Source organism: Desmodus rotundus, chromosome 1 (assembly GCF_022682495.2).
Source record: "Desmodus rotundus isolate HL8 chromosome 1, HLdesRot8A.1, whole genome shotgun sequence".
NCBI lineage: Eukaryota > Metazoa > Chordata > Mammalia > Chiroptera > Phyllostomidae > Desmodus > Desmodus rotundus.
This window is the reverse complement of record NC_071387.1, coordinates 82,009,139-82,032,375: the sequence shown is the minus strand read 5'-3', so window position 1 is coordinate 82,032,375 and position 23,237 is coordinate 82,009,139. Positions and strand designations below refer to the sequence as shown.

General features: G+C 44.5%; 1 protein-coding gene and 1 pseudogene across 5 annotated transcripts in view; one reads left to right on the top strand and one right to left on the bottom strand.

Annotated features, from left to right (window-relative positions):
- The window catches only part of CDK20 (cyclin dependent kinase 20), a 98,595-nt gene that overhangs the window by 5,177 nt on the left and 70,181 nt on the right, over positions 1–23,237 (top strand). The window contains exons 6-8 of one of the 5 annotated variants that reach the window (XM_071221670.1): positions 464–587; positions 1,032–1,187; positions 7,369–8,050. In XM_071221670.1, coding sequence (XP_071077771.1) covers positions 464–587; positions 1,032–1,187; positions 7,369–7,554 — 466 coding nt within the window. In that variant the 3' untranslated portion in view covers positions 7,555–8,050. Of the gene's footprint in view, positions 1–463; positions 588–1,031; positions 1,188–2,350; positions 7,256–7,368; positions 8,051–23,237 lie in introns of those variants that run through there. The other 4 variants (XM_024558342.4, XM_053925362.2, XM_045193722.3 and 1 more) reach the window with 4 other exon arrangements.
- LOC112302761 (F-box/WD repeat-containing protein 12-like) lies at positions 12,792–19,406 on the bottom strand (annotated as a pseudogene).

Sequence of the window (23,237 nt, the reverse complement as noted above, 5' to 3'; positions counted from 1 at the left end):
TTTGGGGGGGGGGGGGGAATCTGTATTCCTGGCTATGAACCCTTTAGGGCCCAGGGGTGTCCAGCCTTTTGGCACCTGTGGGCTACACTGGAAGGAGTTGTCTTGGGACATGCATTAAATACATTGCAACACGTAATCACAAAAAAATCTCATAATGTTTTAAGTAAATTTATGATTTTGTGTTGGGCCACATTTATAGCCATCCTAGGATGCAGATTGTACTCCCCTGCTAGGCTACTTTGTGGGTGCATTGACCCCCATGTGAGGGGTAGGCGCTGGTGTGAGGAGGTCTGTCCATGGTGGGAAGTGAGGGAGCTGGTATGAGTGGACCTGTGTTTATGATATGAGGCGATGGAATTGGTGTGGGGAGATCCATGTCCTTTGTGTGAGGTGATGGAGCTACTGTGGGGAGATCTATGTCTGTGGTATGAGTCTGTGAGCTGTTTGCCTTCTCTATCTGCAGGGCCGTAGGCTGCATCCTGGGGGAGCTGTTGAATGGGTCCCCACTTTTCCCGGGGGAGAACGACATCGAACAGCTCTGCTGTGTACTTCGCATCTTGGGCACCCCTAGCCCTCAAGTCTGGCCGGTTTGCAGGGGCCCTCGATGGGGAGGGGTGGGGGGAGGGGTGTTCCATTTCCCCCAAAAGTTGGTGACTCCCCTCTCCTGTACTTTATTGTGGTCCCATGCCCCCCTGAAATCCCAGACCACTGTCCTGGCCCAGCTTGGGGGCTCCTCCCTCTCTGCTGTGCTGAAGGCAGGAGGGCCAGGTCCTGTCCACTGCCCCTTCCTGCCTGCCCCTAGCACACTGCAGTTCTCATTAAGCTGGGGGTGGAGCAGGTGTCTAAGAGGGTGGAGGCATGAAGGACTGACAGACTGAGTGAGTGTGTGAAGACATGAGTGATAGGGTGAGAGCGGAGCACATGGATGAGGCAGCATCCAGTATATCTGAGCAGGTAGGTGACAGGCAGCGAGGACTAATGATGGGGAGCTTGCTGGCAGTGCTAGCCCTGAGGTACCCTTTTCTCCTCAGGAAATCACGGAGCTGCCTGACTACAACAAGATCTCCTTCAAGGAGCAGGCACCTGTACCCTTGGGGGAGGTGCTGCCAGATGCCTCTCCCCAGGCCTTGGACCTTCTGGGACAGTTCCTCCTCTATCCTCCATACCAGCGCATCACAGCCTCCCAGGTAGGGTGACCCCCGTTGTCCTGATCCTTTTCACTCATGCTCACATGACCCAGGAGGTCAAGGTCCCTTAGAACATATGATGGGGGTTTCTGAGCCACTGTGCAGACTCCAGAGCGGTTGCTGGCTGGAAGGGTGGCCCATTAGAAGGGCACCTCACAGAAGTGCACATCCCCAGTTACTAGTGCTCCTTCATCCCTTCATTCCTTCAGCAAATATTTACTCAGCATCAGCATATGCGAGGCACTGCCCTGGGCCCTGGCCCAGAGTGGAAAAGCAGTCATGGCCCTGTCCCCATGGGGGCTCTACCCTGAGGTGAGACAGGACATCCAGGTTGTGGGAGTGAGAGGCTTCCTGGAGGAGGACTGGTTTAGGCACAAAAGGTGTTTCCCCAAGAGATGACAAACAGAGGCCTGGGAAGAGGACCTAGGAGGATGGGCTGTGGCAAGGATATAGGGAAAGTGGAGAGGACCATGGGTCAATGTCTTCAAGGTCTGTGTCAGGGGCACCACTCTCCCCCACCCTTGGCACTAGCAGCATACGTTAATGCACCTGGTGAGTGCCCATGTCCTCGGTGCCCTCAAAGCATACTGAGACCAGCTTACCACTTCTCAGCCTCCTGCTGCTGACCCCAGTCTAACCCAACACTTCCTTCCCCCTCCCATTGCTTCCCAGAGTCTGCTTTTCCTGCCTATTCAGTGTCTCCTCCCACCTAGCAGAGAGCTGTCACCTCTGTGACCCTGCCTATTCCTCTCCCCATCAGTCACCCCCCCCTCCTGTGACAGGGCTCCCTCCATGTTCTGGGGTCAATGCACTTCTGTTCCCTGTGCCTCATTCACTCACCTCTCTTGTCTCTGCTCAAGTGCCACCTCCCAGGGGGCCTCCTTTCACCACCTCAGGCCTGCTGCCTTTCCAGCACTAGTCGGCAGATGCACTGATTCTTCTTCATCTTGTTTATTGTTCTCCACCCCCTGCTACATGGAATGTTCTGTGCACTGCTGCACCCCCAGCCTCTCAGCAGTGCTCAGTCAGCACTCAGAGATATAAGTGTGCTGAGTGGATGAGCAGATGGAGGAATGTGCCTCTGCAGGGCAGCGATTGGTTCCCCCTCAGAGAAGTGAGCTAAGGCTGGGATGGGAAAGTGATTGGTTTCTTGCTACCCCCAGGCCCTCCTGCACCAATACTTCTTCACAGCTCCCCTGCCTGCCCACCCTTCGGAGCTGCCAATTCCCCAGCGCCCAGGGGGACTGGCCCCCAAGGCCCACCTGGGGCCTCCCAACGTCCACAACTTCCACATGGACTGCCCCCTTGAGGAGTTGCTGTTGAACCCAGAACTGATTCGGCCCTTCATCCCAGAGGGTTGAGATGCGGGGCCAGGCCCCACTGGCCTGTGTTCCAGGGCCATGCTCCAGCCTGCCTCCACCTCCCATGGCCACACTACGACCACACTGAGCTCATTCCATAGCTGGTCCTGCCCCAGCCAGGCGAAGAGGATGTCTAGCCCCAGCAGAGAAGGAGACCTGTGGCTGTGCTCTCGGCCTCTGTGTGCTGTTGACTTACCCATCAAAAGGAGACAGTGAGCCCTCTACCATGCCCACCATGGTGCTGCTTCTCCAGGCTCTGCCTTTGTGATCAGGGATGGTCCTGGGAGAGCCATCTATGGAACACAGAGTAAGATGTCCTGAATTCCGGTTTGGTTTGCTTTTGTGCTGAGATACTAAACACTAGTTCAGTTTTCAGATTTATGATTAAAAAACCCCACATAGTTATGCCTGGGTTCTGTTCCTCCTCCATTCCTTTCAAGGGAAATGGCGGAGGTGGCATTATCTCCTGGTCCTCACTTCTCTGTGGTCACTGGGAAAGTGGTCCCATTCATGTCTACTCTAGTCGTAGGGGCTTCCTAGGGGCCTTCTATGACGGAGCTCCCACTTGGACGTGAGGTGGCAGAAGTCAAGGCCAGGGATGGCTCGGGTTGTGAACCAAATACCTTAATCTGGTTTACAGACATCACCATTTGGAGAAGGGTGAGCTAGGACCAGATGTGCCATCTTCTTACTAAGAGATATCAAATAAATAAAGAGACACATTCCTGAAATTTATTTGTTAATTCAGTAAATGCCAATACCAATACAATTCCATCTAGCTCTTGTTTTTCTTATTTAATAGTTTGATAGGACAGTTGTAAAATACGTGGAAATGAAAGGGTTGAGAAGAGGAGGCAGAAACAGAAGAGAAGAAAAATGATGAAAGGACTTACCTTTCAGATACTAAGACTTGTCATAAGGCTGTTATAATGAGACAGTGATGTTGGTTCAAGGATAGATAAAGACAGACTAGAGGAAGGGACAGGGAGAGAGAAAGAGAAACATCAATGTGTGGTTGCCTCTTGAGAGCCCCCAACTGGGTACCAGGCCTACAACCCAGGCATATGTCCTGAGTGGTAATCAAACTGGTGACCCTTTGGTTCACAGGCCAGCACTCAGTCCACTGAACCACACCAGCCAGGGCTGTCTCATAGATCTTTAAAGATGTTTTTGGAATCTGGCCTCCACCGGTTCTCTAGACATATCTATGGACTCTAAGCTCAATTTCTGATGGCTCTCACTTGCACATAAATGGGAGCTTATACCCATACCCTTGATCATTAACCCTGACCCTCAAACTCTTACCACTTAACCTAGAATTTAACCTTGTCCATGAACTTGGCCATCACCTTCACCTTAACACTGACCCTTTAGTTGACATTCATACTTTGATCTTCATCAAGTCCATGATCCTTATGCTGACTGTTAACATGGCTGTCATACTTATCCTGACTTTCACTTACCCTTCATAATGACAATTTGTCACACTGGTCATTCTCAGAATGCTGTCATGAATGAGACTCCACCCTCGTTCTGATTCTGACCCTCATCTTAACTCTACCTCTAGACTGAACCCTCACCTTAACAAGGTCTATCATACTGACCCACCCGGACCCTGGATTAGAGCTTGACCTTGAACCATACCACAACCCAAGTTGAAATTAGTCTGCACTCAACCTTACCACCACCCTGAAACTGACCTTGATCTGTACCTCAGTTTCACCCTGACCTTGATCCTTATCCTATCTGACCATGCAGAACCTAGACTCACTTGGCTGTTGTCATTCACTCACCCTAATCTCATCATGATCTTGAACCTGGATCCTGAAGTCAAGCTTAAACTGACATTGACCATCATTATGGTGACCCTCATTCTGAACCTGAACCTTACTCATTGCCCACATCTTGACCCACCCTTGACCTTGAACCTGACCTTGACTATAACTACCCTCTCTGGTGAGTGTAATAATACCCACCCCCAAACATGTCCACGTTCTATGAATATGTTGCCATACATAGTGAAAGGGAGTTTGCAGATGTGATTAAGGGTACAGACCTTGAGATAGAAAGAGTATCCTGGATATCCCAGTGGGTATATGTATGAGAGAAAGAAGTAGAGGGGGGTGTTTGGTTTTTTTTTTTTTAGATTATTTTTAGAAAGGGAGGAAAGGAAGGAGAAAGAAAAATCAGTGTGAGAAACATCATTCCATTGCCACTTGCATGCCCCTAACTGGGGACCCAACCCACAGTCTAGGCATATTCCCTGACTGGGAATTGAACCCGTGACCTTTTGCTTTGCTGTATGACACCCAATCAACTGAGCCATACCAGTCAGTGTAAGGTGGGAGGTGTTAACTATTTCCAGCAGCAATAGAAAAGGAACTCTAGCTTGATTTACTTGACCTTGAAAGTGAACATCATGCACACCCTGAACTGACACGAACATTACACTGATCCCAACCCTGAACATCAACCACACCCTGACCTTGCCCCAGAATTAGACATTCATTGTCAACCTGACAATCTTACCTCACTGATTCTCTAATGGATCCTTAACCTGACCCTGATCCTGACCTTGATTGACTCACAGTGATCTTGATCTTGAACGTAACCCTGGTTCTACAATTTCCCTTACACTGATTTTTACCTTGAACCCGATTTTGGCACTATGACACTGACCTCTCATCCAGACCCTTAACCTGAAACAGGATTTTATCCTGAACTAGAATTTTCACACTCACAATGATTCTGACCCTTATCACTCTGTCCCTGACCTTACTTTTATCCTAACTGTAACACTCTGGCCTTGAGCTTGATCATGATCTGAAAGTGGCCAGGGCCAGGACCAAGTCCAGAGTGAGGTTCAGGTTCAGGGCCCAAGGTTAGGGTGAAGACCAGGTTAGGGGTCATGGTGAGGAAGGCATCAGGTTAGTTAGGGCCAAGACTTGGGCAAGTGCCACCAGTGTAAAAGGGAGGGTGAGGGTGAATGTCAGGATCAGGGTTAGGTGAAGGTAGGAACAAGGGTAGGGGTGGAAGACATGCTAGTAAGGACCAAGTTGATGATCGGGCCAAGGTTAAGGAAGATTTAGGTCAGGATAAAGACAAATGGCAGGTCCAGGTTAAAGGTTAAGGAAGGCCATGTATAAACCCGGTGAGAGGTCCAAGTCAAAGACCAGGTTTAAAGGGGAAGGTTGAGGTCTAGATGGAAGATGGGGCACATAGGCAAGGGTGAGGCCAAGGGGCAGGGCCAGCACTGGGGCAAGGGCTGTGGAGGTATACAGGTTCAGGTCCACTGTGAATATAGTGCAAAGGTGACAGTCGGGCGAGTGCGAACGCCAGTAGAAAGGAATGGGCGAAGGCGTTGGGGAGTGTCAGGATAAGGGTAAGGGCAAAGGCTACGTAGCAGGGTGAGGACAAAGGAAAATCCAAGGCCTGAGACAAGCGGGGCTAGTGGGTTATAGGATGGGGTCGAAGATGCGGCCGAATGGGCGGGGATTGGCTTAACCAGGCGGAAGCACGACAAGCTGGGCGGGTTTTTCCAGCGGGGTAAAAGCGAGGTGAAAGCACGGAAAAGGCGTGGCTGAGCTGGAACTGCGTATGCTGAGGGACCGCCTGTCTTCTTCCTGGAAGCCCGAGACCTGCTCTGTACCACCCTGCTCGGTAACACGCACCAGCTGGAGGCAGGGCTGAGGACGTGGTCGCTGAGTATCCAAAGTTTGCCGTCCTATCTGGAATGGGGTTTTCTATCTGGGCGGGCTTGAATCCGTGACCGGCAGAGGGCACTTGTGGCCTTCAAAGTGGTGACTTCAGCGGCCTGTGGTAGGGTAGCTCTGAAAACCCTGTCCCCTTGGCGTCCAGAGCGCCCGCCAGTCCCCCTTGCAACAATATTCACACATGAGAGTTCACTCCTAAGATTAGTTTAAGGATCAGTTTTCTTTCTCCTCTTATTTCTGTTTTTACCTTGGTGGGTTGGCCTGGAAAGCCAGGCCCCTAGCTCTTCCCTTAGGTGGTGACCTCCTGTTCTTTGCAGCAGCCAGCACCATCCTGGCTGTGCTTAGTTCCTATTGAATGTGTTAGTCTCATCCCGGCTTCATGGCTTTTTACACGTGCACTCAGCTCTTCTTTTGTGGGACTCAGCACAACTATAACTTGTTTGTAAGGCGTATTTGTTTAGTGACTGCTTTTCCTTGTTACTTATTCCTAAGAACAGGGATTTTGTCTTTTACATCAGTGTGTCTCTAGCCCCCGCTCTATGGCTTGACATACAGTGAGTGTACTGTCAGAATTTGTTGAGTAAAAGAATATCTTTTAAAATAATTTATTATTGACAGACCTAGGTAGGCCTAGGAGGAATGGAAAATCACCAGGCGGGAAAACTGTACTGTGGGAAACTGTAGCCTAGGAAAATGCCTGCTGACCCTGCCCAGAACAAACAGATGCCCGGCTAAGATTGGGGTCTGGGATCAACCTATCTGGCATAACAAGATGCAGCTTTAACTTGAGCCTGACAAGTTGTATCAAGAACAATGGTCAGCAGAAATCAGCTCTAGCTAATCAGACTCTGACACCCCAACCAGTTACCCTTTGCAGGTTTTTGTGCTTAAAAACCTTGCCCTAAGAACAACCTAACGAGTCCTAACCTCCCTTGGTTGGCTCCGCAACCTCCCTTGGTTGGCTCCACTTTTCCTCTTATTTGCCACTAATAAACCCTGCTCCTTAGCTTGCTGTGTCTGTCTGGTTTCTTGAGCGACTCCGACCTAACAATTATTATTTTTTAAACATACTTATTTTTTAAAAGATTTATCCATTTATTTTCAAAGACAGGGAGAGAAACACCCATGTGCAAGAGAAACACTGATCCGCTGCCTCCAATCCGGGACCGGTCAGCAACCCAGGCATGCGCGGAGATCGGAAATCAAACCAGCGAACCCAGCTCACAGGCTGGCGCTCAACCTACTGAGTACACCAGCCAGAGCTATTATGTTATTTTTAACAAAAAGATTTAACAGATCATTACCTGAGTTCTGTAATTACAATTTTAAATGTGTCAAGTAAAATACTGGGTTTTCATCTCTATTTTTAACACTAGGAAAACTATCTAAGCAAGTGCATTCTCCAAGGTCACCCAGTGTAGTCCCACACTTGGATGGAATTGGATCCCTGGGCTGCTTTCACAGCAGCAAGGGGATAGCCCAGATGCAGAGTTTGAAAGAGATATGCCTTATACCTTTTTATAGGTCCTGGTTTCCCCTTAAGTAAGATAAGTTCAATAATCCCTGCCTCAGGGTGTATAGTTAAAGGTGAGGATCTAACAGAGAGATCCTAAAAGGTGGGTAGGATCTATTTTGCAGGTTATATTACATGTTATAATTCTATATGTGGGAAATAAGATCTCAGTTGTGTTTTGAACTGGGAACTATAGAGATGGGAAATGGATAAATTTTCTTGGCTGGTTTAATTTTGCAAAATATAAACATTACATTCCTAACAGCTAAAAAGACTTTAAAATTTTGTTTGATTGATTTTAGAGAGGAGGGAGTTTCGCAGATCTCGTCCCGCAAGATCTGCTGTTGAGGTTTCAGTATTCAAACACACACACGGACTATAGAAATCCGGTGGGGGAAAAGGGCCTACGTGGCCACTCTCCAAGTTACAGAGAGACCCCTTCACCCCCGCCTGGACAGGCTTTATTGTTTTTCTAGGCCTCCTACATCAAAGATGGTCCTCATTGATTATTCATAGGTTTGTTTGGGGTGGTTATCTTTGCAGACACAGGAGAGGAAGTCACTGAGTACATCAAAGGGGGATATTTGCAATGTAAAAGGAGAAATGGTCGAAAAGGCTTTGTCCCATACCTGGAGGGTCTAGCCCAGATTCTGGGAAGATAAAGATACTCAGTAAACATTTGCTTCCTCAATTCAGGGTGAGGGAGTTTTTAGCAAGAGCAAGTCTCATAGCAGTCTAAGTACAATGCAGGCCTGATTTCCCACTGGAGAACTTATCCATGGACGTGGGTCCTGCCCGCCTACTTCGCTCCCCACTGGTTTTCCAAGTGGGGGCTGAGCCACATTTCCCACGCTTGGAACGGTTCCCCACAAGGGAGAAGGGAAGAGAGAGAGAAACATCGATTTGTTGTTTCACTTATATATGTTTTCATTGGTTGATTCTTGTATGTGCCCTGACTGGGGATCAAGCCCGCAACCTTGGGACAACTCTCCAACCACCTGACCTACCTGGCCAGGGCCCAAAAAGACTTTTTAAAGGCTGAGAAACTTTGATGTAGGTGAGCAAGGTCTATGGAAATAGCAGGCTGGGCTCAGATGATGGTCATTTTGTCTGCCACGGCCTGGAAAGCCACATTTCTGGGACAGGACCCTCAGTGGAACTGGGCCCCACAAATCTCTAGAGTAAATTCCCAAGGACTTTATTGTCCTTAAGCACTTTTCTTACCATCTGATCTTTCAATGTCCTCTACAATCTTTGTTCCCTGATCTTCATATATGCTGGAATACCATTGGCTATTCGCTGTTCCTCAGATCAGCTAGGCATTTCATTGGTGCTGAAGGGAAGTGGACTCCGCTCCCACCTATCTCACCGCCATCTTCGGAACTCTCTGAAATTTTATTTCTACTTAATCCACCTATTTTAAAGTGTTTTAAATCCTGTGTGTGTGTATGTATTCAAAGGAACTTTCTTTCTTCCTTCCTTCCTTCCTTTTTCTCTCTTTCTTTCTTTCTTTCTTTAAAGTGACAAATTTTACTTTATATTTTTATTGTCGTTCAGTTACAGTTGTCCCCATTCCCTCCCCCCATTATTTTTCCCTGCCCTACCCACACCCTACCTCCCACATTCAATCCTGCCCTCCACCCTGTTGTCTTTGTCCATGGGTCCTTTATACATGTTCCTGAACAACCCTTCCCCTTCTTTCTCCTGTTATCCCCTCCCGCCTCCCCTCTGGTTACTGTCAGTTTGTTCTTTATTTCTATGTATCTGGTTGTATTTTGCTTGCTTGTTTGTTCTGTTGAGTTGGTTCCAGTTAAAGGTGAAATCATATGGTATTTGTCTTTCACTGCCTGGCTTATTTCACTTAGCGTAATGCTTTCCAGTTCTATCCATGCTGTAGTGAAGGGTAGGAGCTCCTTCTTTCTTTCTGCTATATAGTATTCCATGATGTAAATGAACCATAGTTTTTTGACCGACTCATTTACTGATGGGCACTTAGGTTGCTTCCAGCACTTGACTATTATAAATAATGCTGTTACAAACAATGGGGTGCATAGGTTCTTTTGAACTGGTGCTTCAGGATTCTTAAGGTATAATCCCAGTGGTGGAATTGCTGGGTGAAAAGGCAGCTCCATTTTTAGTTTTTTGAGGAAATTCCACACTGTTTTCCACAGTGGCTGCACCTGTCTGCATTCCCACCAACAGTTTACTAGGTTTCCCTTTTCTCCACAACTTCACCAGCACTTGTTTTTTGATTTGTTTATGGTGGCCATTCTGACCAGTGTGACATGGTATGTCATTGTGGTTTGAGTCTCTACTAATTCTTAATCTTACAAGAAAGTTGAGTTTATTTACTAAAAAGAACTAAGATTTTTCTGTATTAGGACATTGCTTTAATAATTATCTTCAAACAATTACTGATTTAAAATTCAGAAACTAGTTAATTTTGTTATATAAATCTGTAATTTTTGAAATATTTGGCTTGTTCCATTGTATTTCTTCATTGAAGATTGTAAGATGTTTGTCACAGAAGGTTGAATTTACTCTAAACCTCATGGCAAGTAACTGAGAACTATGAGGTAAGTGATCTCACCATAAGTAAGCCAGATGGAATGTAAAATCCGTAAACCCTGTTCTCTTTGGTAGAACTTACTCTGGCAAGGAAGAACACGAGCAATTCCAAAACATTAATTTTAAAACAATGAAAAATTGCATTCTTTTGGACTTTTACAATCTTGCCTCAACTGACTCCTACCACTACCAGGGTTTGGTAAATGAATTCAGGATTGTGTGGGTTATAAATGGAGGCTGAGAACTGGGCTACAAAGCTGTTTATGGGCCCACCCCAGGCATCGCTGGGCACCCCTGTGGGACTTCGGACAAAATATCCACATCTTTGCACCTCCATTTTATCTGGGCAATGTGTGTGATGTAAACTGTGGGTGTTAGTTTTGCACATTTAAAGGAGATCATGTAGATGATACATAGCATCTTTTTTTTCAAGAGGAAGAAAGAGCTTCTGACCAGTGACTTTCCTTGTGTCCCCCAATAGTGAGGAGCTGACTGGGCTAAGATCCCAAGTCCCAGGCACATCCTTTCCAATGGTATCCTTAAAAAGGTACTGGTGGTAGGCCAGAAGAGGCTGTCTTACAGGCAAAGTAAAGGAATCAAATGCAATTACTTGGCCCATCAGTGGAACAGCACTCCTCTCCCACTCCACCCTGCTACTGAACAAGTGATAACAGCTCTTGAAGGACAGGAACCTTATTATCCTTATTTCACATGTGGACTCACAAGGATAGGTCAAAGGAAGAGGTGATGACTCAGCTCTGGTCCTTGAAATGAAAAGCTATGTGAGGCAGGGATGTGGGCTCCCAAGGTGGGTACCACACTCACCACCTGCATGGACATGATGACTATCTGGTAGTCCTGGAAGGCTGCCAGCCACAGACTGTGTATTACGAAGGACCAGCAGGATCACTTAGGAGTCTTGGCCCTTTGTGAGGTGAGGAGGTATCATGGTATCTGGCAGGACGAAATTTGTAATCTGTTGTACTTTTTGAAATAAAAACACACATGTTGTCATCTCTTGATAGTAGCTAGAGTATGGAACAGACATGCCTGATCTAAGATGATGGATATACTGAAAAGAGTAATGGCTTCAGTTATACCAGCTTTCAATCCTGACCCATGTATTTACTCCTTAAATCTGCCTTACTTACAGGGGACACTATGCATGTGGAAGTGACAGTATCTGGTAAGCAGTACTATCTAGGGAATGAAGAGAATAAATAATCTTCCTTCTACCCTTCCCTATTATGATAGGGTGATGTAAGAAATGGTCACGTGAGAACTATGACTTTTATGGCATCTAACAAAAGCTATTATTGAAGATACAATATTTTACACTGTGTAGCATTCCTTGTTTAAAAAAAAAATCAATTTGATCACTTCCTAATGGAGTTTAGCACCAGGAAGAAAAAATTACCTCTCTTGAAAAATCCATGGGCTTTCTTTTATCAGACAAGGGATTATATTACACATATTGTTTCCCCTTTTTCCTCAGCTGCCAGGAGGCTCAGAGTAAAATTAATGGTCAAATGATGATAGCAGCCAGAGAGGTGGAGGGAGGAGAATAATGGTGGGAAGAAGGGGAAGGGACTCGTCAAAAACATGCATGAATGACCTTTAGGCATGGACAACAGTGTGGGGATTGCCCATAGGAGTAGGGGATGGGGTGGGTAGAGTAGGGCAAAGGGGGAAAATTGGGACAACTGTAATAGAATAGCAATAAAAAAGAAAACCATAAGTGAACATAATACTAAAGAAAAAAATGCTAAGGACCATAGGGAAGGCCTATCAAGAGTGATACGGGGTTTAAAAGACAGGGAAGGGTTCACAGCCTAAGTGCCCAGCAGTAAATGAGTGGAGCAAAAACCTGTGCTACATGTACACAAGGGAATACTACCCTTCTCAACAACATGGATGGAACTGGAGAGCATTATGCTAAGTGAAATATGCCAGGCAGTGAAAGATAAATACCATATAATCTCACCTATAAGTGGAACCTAAACAACAAAACAAACAATTGAACAAAATATAACCAGAGACATGGAAATAGAGAACAAACTGACAGTAACCAGAGGGGAGGAGGGGGGAGAATAATGAGACAAAGAAGGGGAAGGGTCATCAAATTCCTCTTCAAGGAATTTGTATAAAGGACTCATGAACAAAGACAATGAGAGGGGAGGATCAAATATGGGAGGTGGGGTGTGGGTAGGGCAGGAGAGAGTAATGGGGAGGAAATGGGGACAACTGTAGTTGCACAACAATAAAAAAAGAAACTACCTCTGTAAAAATAAGTAAATCAATAAAAAATTTAAAGATTAAAAAAATAAAAGACAGGAAAGGAGAGGGCTGAGGGTCTTATTTCCCTACTGGACTAGAAACTCATTGATGAAAAGATAGTTGTGGCTTTTATTCATTTTTGTGTGCTCTCAGAGCTGAGAACAGTGCCTTTGATACAGTTGTGGAAAGAGAAGTAGGGATGAATGGAAGCAGGAAGATAGGAGAGGTGAGACTGTAAGTTGATAGGAGTTAATGTCTGAAACTCAGTGCTACGCATTTGTTCAGTCACTATATACACTGCAGGGAAAGAAAAGGTGCCCCAAAGTAAACACAGGAGGAATCTGTGCTTCAGGCATCATATGCAGTGGTGGTAACATGCAGACCTGCAGGTCCTGATGTGGGATCCTTCCCAGAATGTTTATTCCATCCCTGGACTTCTTAGCCCCTAGCTTGTATATGGTGACAACCAACTGCACGCCACTGTCATTTCTGTGCATCTCCACTGGTCTGGCTGTATCATCAGAGTTCCAGCAGACTCTTGAAGTCATCCAGATTAGAGAGAGGTAGAGACAGGAGGCTCATCTTCCAATGGGCACAGCAAGGAGTGCATGTGGAACACCTGGGGAACACCACTGCATGGTCTCATCACCGATGACAGAGGGACTCCTCCAACCCTGGAGCATTCTGAAAGCCCCTCCTGGTGGCTCTGGTAGCACTTGTAGCAGTATCCAGTCACAGAGGCTGGCCGTGAGGGATGCACACAGCCCATGTGCTATTTCTGCTGTACCTTGTCTCAGTAATGATGCTGTCTCATACTGTCAGCATCTCTTCATGCCTGACCTGGAAACTCTCTCCTCCTCAGTCTCACTGAAACTCTGTTCTCAAGCCACCAAATGTGTTATGACATTCCACCGGGATGTTGCCCTGCTAGCCAGGCAACTAACCCCTTTTGGCCTGTGGGCAACACAGCAGCCTGGAAAGAGCAGAGGCTCTGGGGAGAGGCTAGCACCACCAATGCCCAGCTGGTGACCCTGAGTGGCCAAAAACATGGTCCTGAATGAGGAGCCACCCTCCCAGATGCATTTGGCAAGACAAGACCCAGAACCCACTACCTGTGCACACAAAGCCTAGACCTTGGAGCAAGGGACACAGCTAAGCACTGACCTTGGGGTCCAGGTCTGAGTTCTGGGTTAATGCAAACACCCACTGGCAGTCAGGAGAGCAGAACAGACTGGCAAGTTGCTTCAGGAGCACACTCACCCTGAACAGCAGCTGCAGCTGGGCCACCATCATTGTGTAGAGTGCTCCATCCACAGAGGTCACCTGCAATGCAAACACTGACCACCTGTGTCCTCCTGTCCTCGCCCAAGGAGCAGGTGGCCACTGCATAACTCCTTCCTCGCTGGGACAAAACTTCCACTCATTTTTAAGTCAAAAATGAATTTACTCAAACAATACATTAAGTCTTCAGAGAAAACCTTCTCCCTCCACACAGAAGGCAGGAGTGTGGCCACCAGTACCCTTGCTATTCATCATTTTCAAATGCTATTCTGAAGACTGCCTTTTCTGCTTCCAAATACTGTTTGGAAATCTTTCCACATCAGAGGACATTTTTCTATGACTTCTTACTTCCTCTCATTATGATGGAAATTTAGGTTGTTTAAAAATTTCATTACCATGAACAATCTTTGTACAGGAAGTCCAGTGTTTCCTCCTGAGAGATCCATAGAACTGGAATTATTAGGTCAAAGAATATCAGATTTATAACTTCTAACAGGAAAAAACCAAGCCTTTTTAAGTGGTATCAATTGATATTCTTATTTGTCATGTATAAAAATACCAATGTTTCATCTAATTTATAATACCAGTTTTAAGAAATGTCTGCTCATCCAGTGAGTAAAAATCTTCATTGTAATGTCACTCTTTGATTACTAGCTGGGTTTCATACCTTTACTATTATTGGTTATTTGTACTTTTCTTATGAATTGACTATTCATATCTTTACCTATTTTTCTACCACATTTCTGTGCTTCAAATAATCTGATATTAATGCTTTGTTAAATAAGATACAGTGATTTCTCCTGATTTTTCATGTGCCTCAATTTTATAATACTCTATAGTTCAGATGGTTTTAATTTTTAGGTAAATCAAATCTGTGTATTTATTCAGTTCCAGGTTTTGCCTTGTCTAGCAAGGCTGTGCACATCCCAGATTGATTTTTAAAACTACTTACATATTCCTCAGATAATTTTATTACTGCCTTTTACATTTAGTTTTTAATTATTCTAAATATGTGCTTCTAGAACTGGAGTGATGTGGGAGCAGCTTAGTTTCTCTCTCCTAATGGGCAGGTGCTCCATTTCTTGAATAGCTTGTCCTTTACCTACAGTTTTAAAAGATGATTTTTCCACATATTTGCACATGGAACACAGCCTGGACTTTCTGCTGAACTTATGTAAAAGCATGTGTTCTGACTGTCAAAAAACACAAACAGTTCAGAACACATAGAAAATGGCAACATTCGAACGAGGTCATGAAAACAAAAAGTGAGAAGCAACACATTTTAGCTGGTAAAACTATCCCACCAAAGGACAACCAGGAATCAGAGATCTGTAGCCATTTTGACCTGAGTTAAATATCATAAAATAAGAATATAAGGGATATCCTGAATCAGAAATTCAACACTCAGAATGGAAATGGACAAAAAAACAAGATATGAAATAAGAGTTAAATTAATTCAGGAATGATACTGATTAAAAAGTTATCTCAAAAATGAAGATAGCTATAAACCTAAGAGAGAAAATATTCTGCTGAACAAATAAAAGCACTAAAAGAGGAGAAAGAAAACAGACAAAAGAACAAAAGTGGAATGAAAGGCTAAAAAGAATCAGAAAGTATCCAAGAAGATAGGCAAAGGAGATCTAATAAACATGAATGAAGTTTCTACAGATGTAAAATTAATTAACAGATTAATATTTAAAATTCATCTACAGTGAAACTTTCTAGAAATAAAAGAAAGCCTGAATCTATATAATGAAAGGGTTCATGTGTTCTCAGAAAAGCTGGCCCAGGATGATCACTGCATACATGTCAAAATAAAACTACTAGACTTCCAATATTTCAAAATATCTTTAAGGCCTTTGATTTAAAAATCCAAGTGTCTAACAAGGAAAGTCAGGGTACAGTAGACTTTTCAACAGAAAATAAACAGTGAAATAATGTTTTCACAAAATTCAAGGGAAGTGTGAGCAGGGATTTGGTGCCCAGCCAGGACATCCTTCAGCATTAAGGCTACAGAAAAGTGGTCTAAAAAGTGGTGCCTCACCTATTCCTGGGATATCAAATAGTAGATTTTTCATAGATTCTTTATGGCCCTTCTACTCAAAGGGTGGTCTGTGGACTGGCAGCATCAATTTTCCCAAGAAGCTAGTTTAAAAGTCAGCATCTCAGGCATCCCCAGAGATCCACCAAATCAGAATCTGCCGTTATACAAGAGCCACAGGTGATTGGTGTCCCACTAATGTCTCAGAAGCACTGTTCCAGGTCTCTTACCATCTCTCCTGCATACCACTCTTAATATCCCTGTTCTATTCTAAATAATTTCTTTCATCTTTCAGTTCACTAATTCTCTTTTATATTCTAACTTTTTAAAAATATATTTTATTGATTATGCTGTTACATTTGTCCCATTCCCCCCACCCCTTTATTCCCCTCTGCCCTGCACTGCCCCTCCCACGAGCATTCCCCCACCTTAGTTCAAATCCATGGGTCATACATATAAATTCTTTGGCTTCTCCATTTCCCATACTATTCTTAACCCCTCCCTGTCTATTTTTACCTATGATTTATGCTTCTTATTCCCTGTACCTTTTTCCATATTCTCTCCCTCTACTCCCCCACTGATAACACTCCACGTGATCTCCATTTCTGTGATTCTGTTCCTGTTCTAATTGTTTGCTTAGTTTTTTGGGAGTTTTTTTAGGCTCAGTTGTTGGTAGTTGTGAGTTTGTTGTCATTTTACTGTTCATAGTTTTGAGATTCTTCTTTTTCTTAGATAAGTCCTTTTAATATTTCATATAATAAGGGCTTGATGATGATGAACTCCTTGAACTTGACCTTATCTGGGAAGCACTTTCTCTGCCCTCCCATGCTAATTGATAGCTTTGCTGGATAGAGTAATCTTGGATGTAGGTCCTTGACTTTCATGATTTGGAATACTTTCCAGCCCCTTCTTGCCTGCAAGGTTTCTTTTGAGAAATCAGCTGACAGTCTAATGGGAACTCTTTTGTAGGTAACTCTTTTTCTCTTGCTGCTTTTAAGATTCTATCCTTCTCTTTAATCTTGTGTAATGTAATTATGATGTGCCTTGGTGTGTTCCTCCTTGGGTCCAATTTGTTTGAAACTCTCTGAGCTTCCTGGACTTCCTGGAAGTCTATTTCCTTTGCCAGACTAGGGAAGTTCTACTTCATTATTTGTTCAAATAAGTTTTCAGGTTCTTGGTCTTCCTCTTCTCCTTCTGGCACCCCTATGATTAGGATGTTGGAACGTTTAAAGAAGTCCTAGAGGTTCCTAAGCCTCTCCTCATTTTTTAAAATTCTTGTTTCTTCATTCTGTTCTGGTTGAATGTTTCTTTCTTCCTTCTGCTCCAAACCACTGGTTTGAGTCCTGGTTTCCTTCCCATCAGTGTTGGTTCCCTGTATATTTTTCTTTATTTCACGTAATGCAACCTTCATTGCTACCTGGGTCTTTTTTATGTTGTTTAAGTACCCAGCGAGTTCCTGGAGCATCCTGATTACCAGTGTTTTGAACTGTGAATCTGATAGGCTGGCTATCTCTTCATTGATTAGTTGTATTTTTTCTGGAGCTTTGATATGTTCTTTCATTTGGGCCTTTTTTTTTTTTTTTTTTTTGTCTTGATGTGCCTGTAACATAGTAAGGAGCAGAGCCTTAGGTATTTGCCAGGGCAGTGCAACCCATGTGGCTGCGTTGTGAAGCTATATGTGGGGGAGGGGTCTGTGAGGGAACAGTGCCACTTGCTCCACTCTCTGCTGGCTTTCAGTTACTCCCCCTACTTCCCATGATCAAATTGGGCCCTTCTTGTGTTGATTCCTGGGTGGGTGAACTTGTGTAAGTTCTAGGACCTTGTGTCTCTCTTCAACAAACTCCTGTGAGGCTGGGAGTTTCTCCCACCACCTCAACCTCCACAGGTGTTTTCAGTCAGAGGCTTTGAGGCTTTATTTCCCTGTGCAGGAACCCTGCAGTTTCATGGTCTGTCTTGCTCCCCAGTTGTTCCTCCCAGTTTATCTGCATGCAAATGTGGGACTTCCCAGTCCGCAAGCCACCAACTCACCTGGTCTACCAGCCACCACCCTGCCTGCCCCTGTCCTCCAGTCACTGCTTTGCCAGGAGTCCTCTCCACCTGGCTACCTGTCTCCACCCCTGCTACCTGTATGGATGAATGTTTCTTCTTTAACTTCTTGGTTGTCAGACTTCCATACAGTTTGATTTTTTGTCAGCTCTGGTTGTTTTTTGTTTTTAAATTTGTTTTTGTACTTCTTTTGGTTGTGCAAGGAGCCACAGTTTGTCTACCTACACCTCCATCTTGGCCAGAAGTCCTGTTCTAGAATTTCTAATTGGTTCATTTCTAAATCCAGTATATCGTTTTTTATAGCTCCTTAAAAATTTTTATTGAATTTATTTTGGTGATACTGGTTAATAAAATTATATAAGTTTCAAATGTACAATTATATAATGCATCATTTGTATGTTTTATTGTGTGTTCATAACCCAAGGTCAAGTCTCCTTCTGTCCCCTTTTTACCTTCTTCTACCTCCTCCTACCCTCTTTTTCCTCTTGTAGTCACCAAACTGTTTTCTGTGTCTATGTCATTTTTTTGCAGCTTTAAGTTTGCTGAAATTTGTGCCCCTGATCATAGCAACCATTGATGTCTTAATGTCTGTGTCTCATAACTGTACTGTCTGAAGCCTCTGTGGCTCTTTTAACATCATCTACTGTTTATCCTCCCAGTTTTAGCTGGTATTATTCTTATCCCCTCATGTGCCTTGTTAGCTTGAAGGGTGTGTTGAATGCTGCATTTGAAAACAGAAAGTTTTAAATTCTTTTTATTATTATTATTATTTAACTGTATTTTTCCATTACCTTTTATCCTCTTTATCCCCCTGCCCCCTCAATCACCACACTGTTTTCCATGTCCATAAGTCCTTTTTCCTCTTTGCTTGATCCCTCCACCCACTAAACCCTCCACCCAGAGCTGTAGGCCTGCTCTCTATCTATGAGTCTGTCTGTATTTTGCTTGTTAGTTCAGTTTTTTCATTAGAATGTGAGTCCTAGGGTAACATTATCCTTTTTCAGGAAGGATTTTCATTTACTCCTACCAGGTGACAGGAGTATTGAGCTGCAGCAGGTGCAAGGACTGTTTACTTTCAGCCCAGCCTTACTGTTAGGTTGCAACACTTGATAATCCACCCAATGCTCCAACCCTCCATGTCCCTGAACTCATTTTTTTTTGTGCCCTTGGCTGGGAGACAGAAGCACCCACAGAAGCTCCTCTGAGCCAGGTCACTCACCAGCAGGAAGGGATCCTCTGGATGGTCACAGGCCTCCAGACAAGTGTGTAGGTAAACAGAAAAAGGCTGCCTAGCACCTTTTTCTGTGCTTTCCACACTTTAATTAGTCCCCATTTGTCCACAGTGACAACCAGCTGCAGCTAAGGGTAAGTCAAATTCACCGGAGCGGCAGGCTGTAGAGGGCCTGGCCAGATCTCCATGTCCTGTGCAACAATAAAATTAATATAAGAATTAATATAGGACCCATTTATTTTATAAACACACATTCTTTTTATTCAGCCCTCACCCAGAACACACTGGGGACATGCAGGTAAAAATGGCCCCATCCCCACCCTCAGAGGACCAACAGCATGGCAGGGAACACCATGGAAGTGACGTTTCACAGTAGAGACAGGGTGTCCTAGAAGAAGACAGCAGTGACTGAGCATGGCTGGCTGGGTGGCATCACCAGAAGGACCTAGAGTGGGATTCTGCATACACACTGGCTCAGTATCTCTGAGGCACTTCCAGTGGTGACTTACAGCTCAACTGAGAAGGATGGGCAGGGAGGCAGGATCCATCACTATCCATGCAGCTCAGGACCTGGCCACACATGGCTTTCACATAATAGAGCATCTCGCTCAGAGCTGGGTAGTCCATTTTCATACAGGAGCTAATTTGGGCTTATGGATATGAATGGTTTATGTTGCATACCTGTACCTGCCCTGATCAGAACACCTCTTCCCTATGACGAACCCAGCAGCACCACCATAGGTGAGCCCTGGCCCAGGCTCAGGCTCATGCCCAGAGAAAAACCAATGGCCTGAGCTGGCTCAGTTCTGTGGTCTCTTCCCAGGATTCTGAGAACTGGATTGGAGAGGTCAAGAGCCCAGGTGCCAGAGGGCCCATGATACATTAAGACAAGGCATCTGAGAACCAATCCACCAACCATAGTTCCTGAGTCTGCCAGAGCTAACACACAAGTTTTCTTCCCAATTGAGGTTATTATGACCCTTTTTCTACATATGTCACCTCTTTATCATGGCCTCTATCCCTTTCCACTTATGATATCTCAATATTCCCATTAGCTTCTTTCTTCCCCCTGGCCCCAGGCCAACAAATCAACAGTTGATTTCTGCTGCTCAGCTAACATGCCATCATTAGTATGGAATTCAGCACTGTTGATGGACTGATGGTGAGCTTCAGAGGACACAAAATATTTACCACTGGTTAATGTCATGAAGTGAACAGAGGAGCAGTTAAACTTCCTTTTCTATTTAAGAATAGAAAGCAGCAGCCAACAGAATGGGACAGAAAAATGCTGACCAGTAACAGACAGGGGCCTCAATTCCACACTGAATTTGCAAAGGACAACAGACTCAGAGACACCTCACCCTCCCAGGCTCAGTCTACACTTATAAAAAAATAAGATGATAATAATACTGAGCAGTCTACTCAGCTGCCATGAGCATCAAATGAGAAGATCCAAGATGATGGAGTAAGTGGAAGGTACGCTAACCTCCTCCCAGGATCAATCTGGAATTAAAACTAAATTGTAGAGAAATCATCATGAATAATCAACTGAACTCTAGATGGAGAGAAGCCTTATTATCGAGGACAGAGAGAAGGAACCACATCACCACAAGACTGGTAAGGAGTGCAGAGGTGACCTGAGGGGGCTGGCTGAGCTCTCATAAGAGGCAGCTGAAGTCCTGGAAGGATATGTCAGGAGCTGGGGGGTTCCACCTGAGAAGTTAGGGTCTAAACCCCAAGACAACTCCCCCAAATATAGCACCAGAGCCAGAAAGGCACCCAGATAACATCCAGCTGTGAAAAGCAGCAGAGTTTCTGTCTGCCAGGGAAAGATGGCTAGGGACTCAGACAGCCTCTTAAAGGGCCAATGTGCAAAATTTCATTTGCAGGCACTTACCCTGGGATCCAGCAGAGGAAGGGCAGAGTAGACTAGAGGTGCTTGGGAGAGTCTGGGATTGTTGGCTCTGGGGAGAACTACAGGAACAGCCACCAGGATCCCTGTACTGAGTCATTCCCCCATACTGCAGAAGTCATCATTCTCAGGCAGAGCACTCCCACCAAGTGGCAACTGCCTGAGGGGAAGCAATAGCCCCACCCACAGGAATAACCCGCCTCAACCTATGGAGCTTAAACTGCTGATTATAGCTTGAGGCTATATTACTGATCAAGTTTAACAACTAAAGTAGATCTCTGGGAGCTCTATGAGATGACAGCAGGCCCTCTCCAGGGCCAGTGCTGATAAAAGCTGGCCTTGGTGCACAGCGTGGTTCTTTCTGCACAAAAACAGGCCCTGCTGAGGGAGCCACATGCTGCAGATCGCTGATAGCTGCAAACAGGTTGACGAGGGCCAGTCACAAGCAGAGTCTGAAAAAGGCCTACACCAGAGTCTTTGCAGATCTACCTAATACATAGAAACAAATACAAAGAGGCAGCCAAAATGGGAAGACAAAGAAACAGACCCCAAGTGAAATAACAACACAATGCTCCAGAAGAAGAACTTGATGAAATGGAGGCAAGCAATTTATCTGCTAGAGAATTTAGGATAATGATTATACGGATACTCAGCAGTATGAAAAAAGACATACAAACCATAAAAAATGACCAGTCAGGAAAAAAGAATGCAATGTCTGAAGTAAATAATACACTGGAAGGAATAAACAGAAGGTTGGATGAAGCAGAGGGTCAAATCAGTTATTTGGAAGACAAGGTAAAAACAAAAACAAAAACAAACAAACAAACAAAAACATCCAGGCAGAGCAGCAAAAAGAAAAAAAGAATTTTTAAAGATGAGAAGAGCTTAGAAACATTTTGGACAACATGAAGCACAAGATATCCACATCATGGGAATACCAGAAGGAGAAGAGAGCAAGCATGGGATTGAGAACCTATTTGAAGATATAATGACCAAAACCTTCCCTAATCTGGTGAAGTAAGATGACACACAAATCCAGAGAGCTCAGAGAGTCCAAAACAAGTTGGACCCAAAGAGACCCACAACAAGATAGGATGTAATTAAAATTATAAGGATTAAAGACAAGGTGAGAATCCTAAAAGCTGCAAGAGTAGAGCAGGTAATTACCTACAAGGGAACACCAATTAGATTGGCATCTGATTACTCAACAGAAACATTTCAGGCTAGTGGGGAGTGGCATAAAATATTCAAGGTGGTTAAAAGAAAGGACCTACAACCAAGGCTACCTTACCCAACAAGGCTATCATTTTAAATCGAAGGAAAAATAAGGAGGTTCTGAGACAAGTAAAAGCTAAAGGAGTTTTTTTTAACAACAAACCAGTACTTTAACAAATATTAAGGAGCTTGCTTTAAGAAGAACAAGAAAAAGAAAAAGAGAAAGCACAATTTACAATAGCCAAGTGTGGGAAACAAACTAAGTGCCCACCAGTAAATGAGTGTATAAAACACTATGGTACATTTACACAATGGAATACTATGCAGCAAAAAGAAAGAAGGAGCTCCTACCCTTCACGACAGCAAGGATGGAACCTGAGAGCATTATTCTGACTGAAATAAGCCAGGCAGTGAAAGCCAAATACCATATGATCTCACCTATAAGCAGAACCTCATCAACAAAACAAATAAGCAAGCAAAATATAACCAGAGACATAGAAATAAATAACAAACTGACAGTAACCAGAGGGGAGGTGGGAGAGGGATAATGGGGGAAAACACGGGAAGGGCCATCAAGGAACATGTATAAAAGATACATGAACAAAGCCAAAGGGGGGTAGGCTCGAGTGTGGGAGGCAGCGATGGGTAGCACCGGGGGTATGGTGAGGTGCAAATGGAGACAACTGTACTTGCACAAAATTTAAAAAAATTTAAAAAGAGAAAAAAAACATCAAAGGAAAATAGTCTAACAATGAAATGGCACTACATACATATCCATTAATAATCACCTTAAATATCAGTGGGTTAAATGCTCCAACCAACAGACATAGTTTAGCTGAATGGGTAAGAAAACAAGAATATATAAAATGGCTTCCTCCAAGACACCCACCGC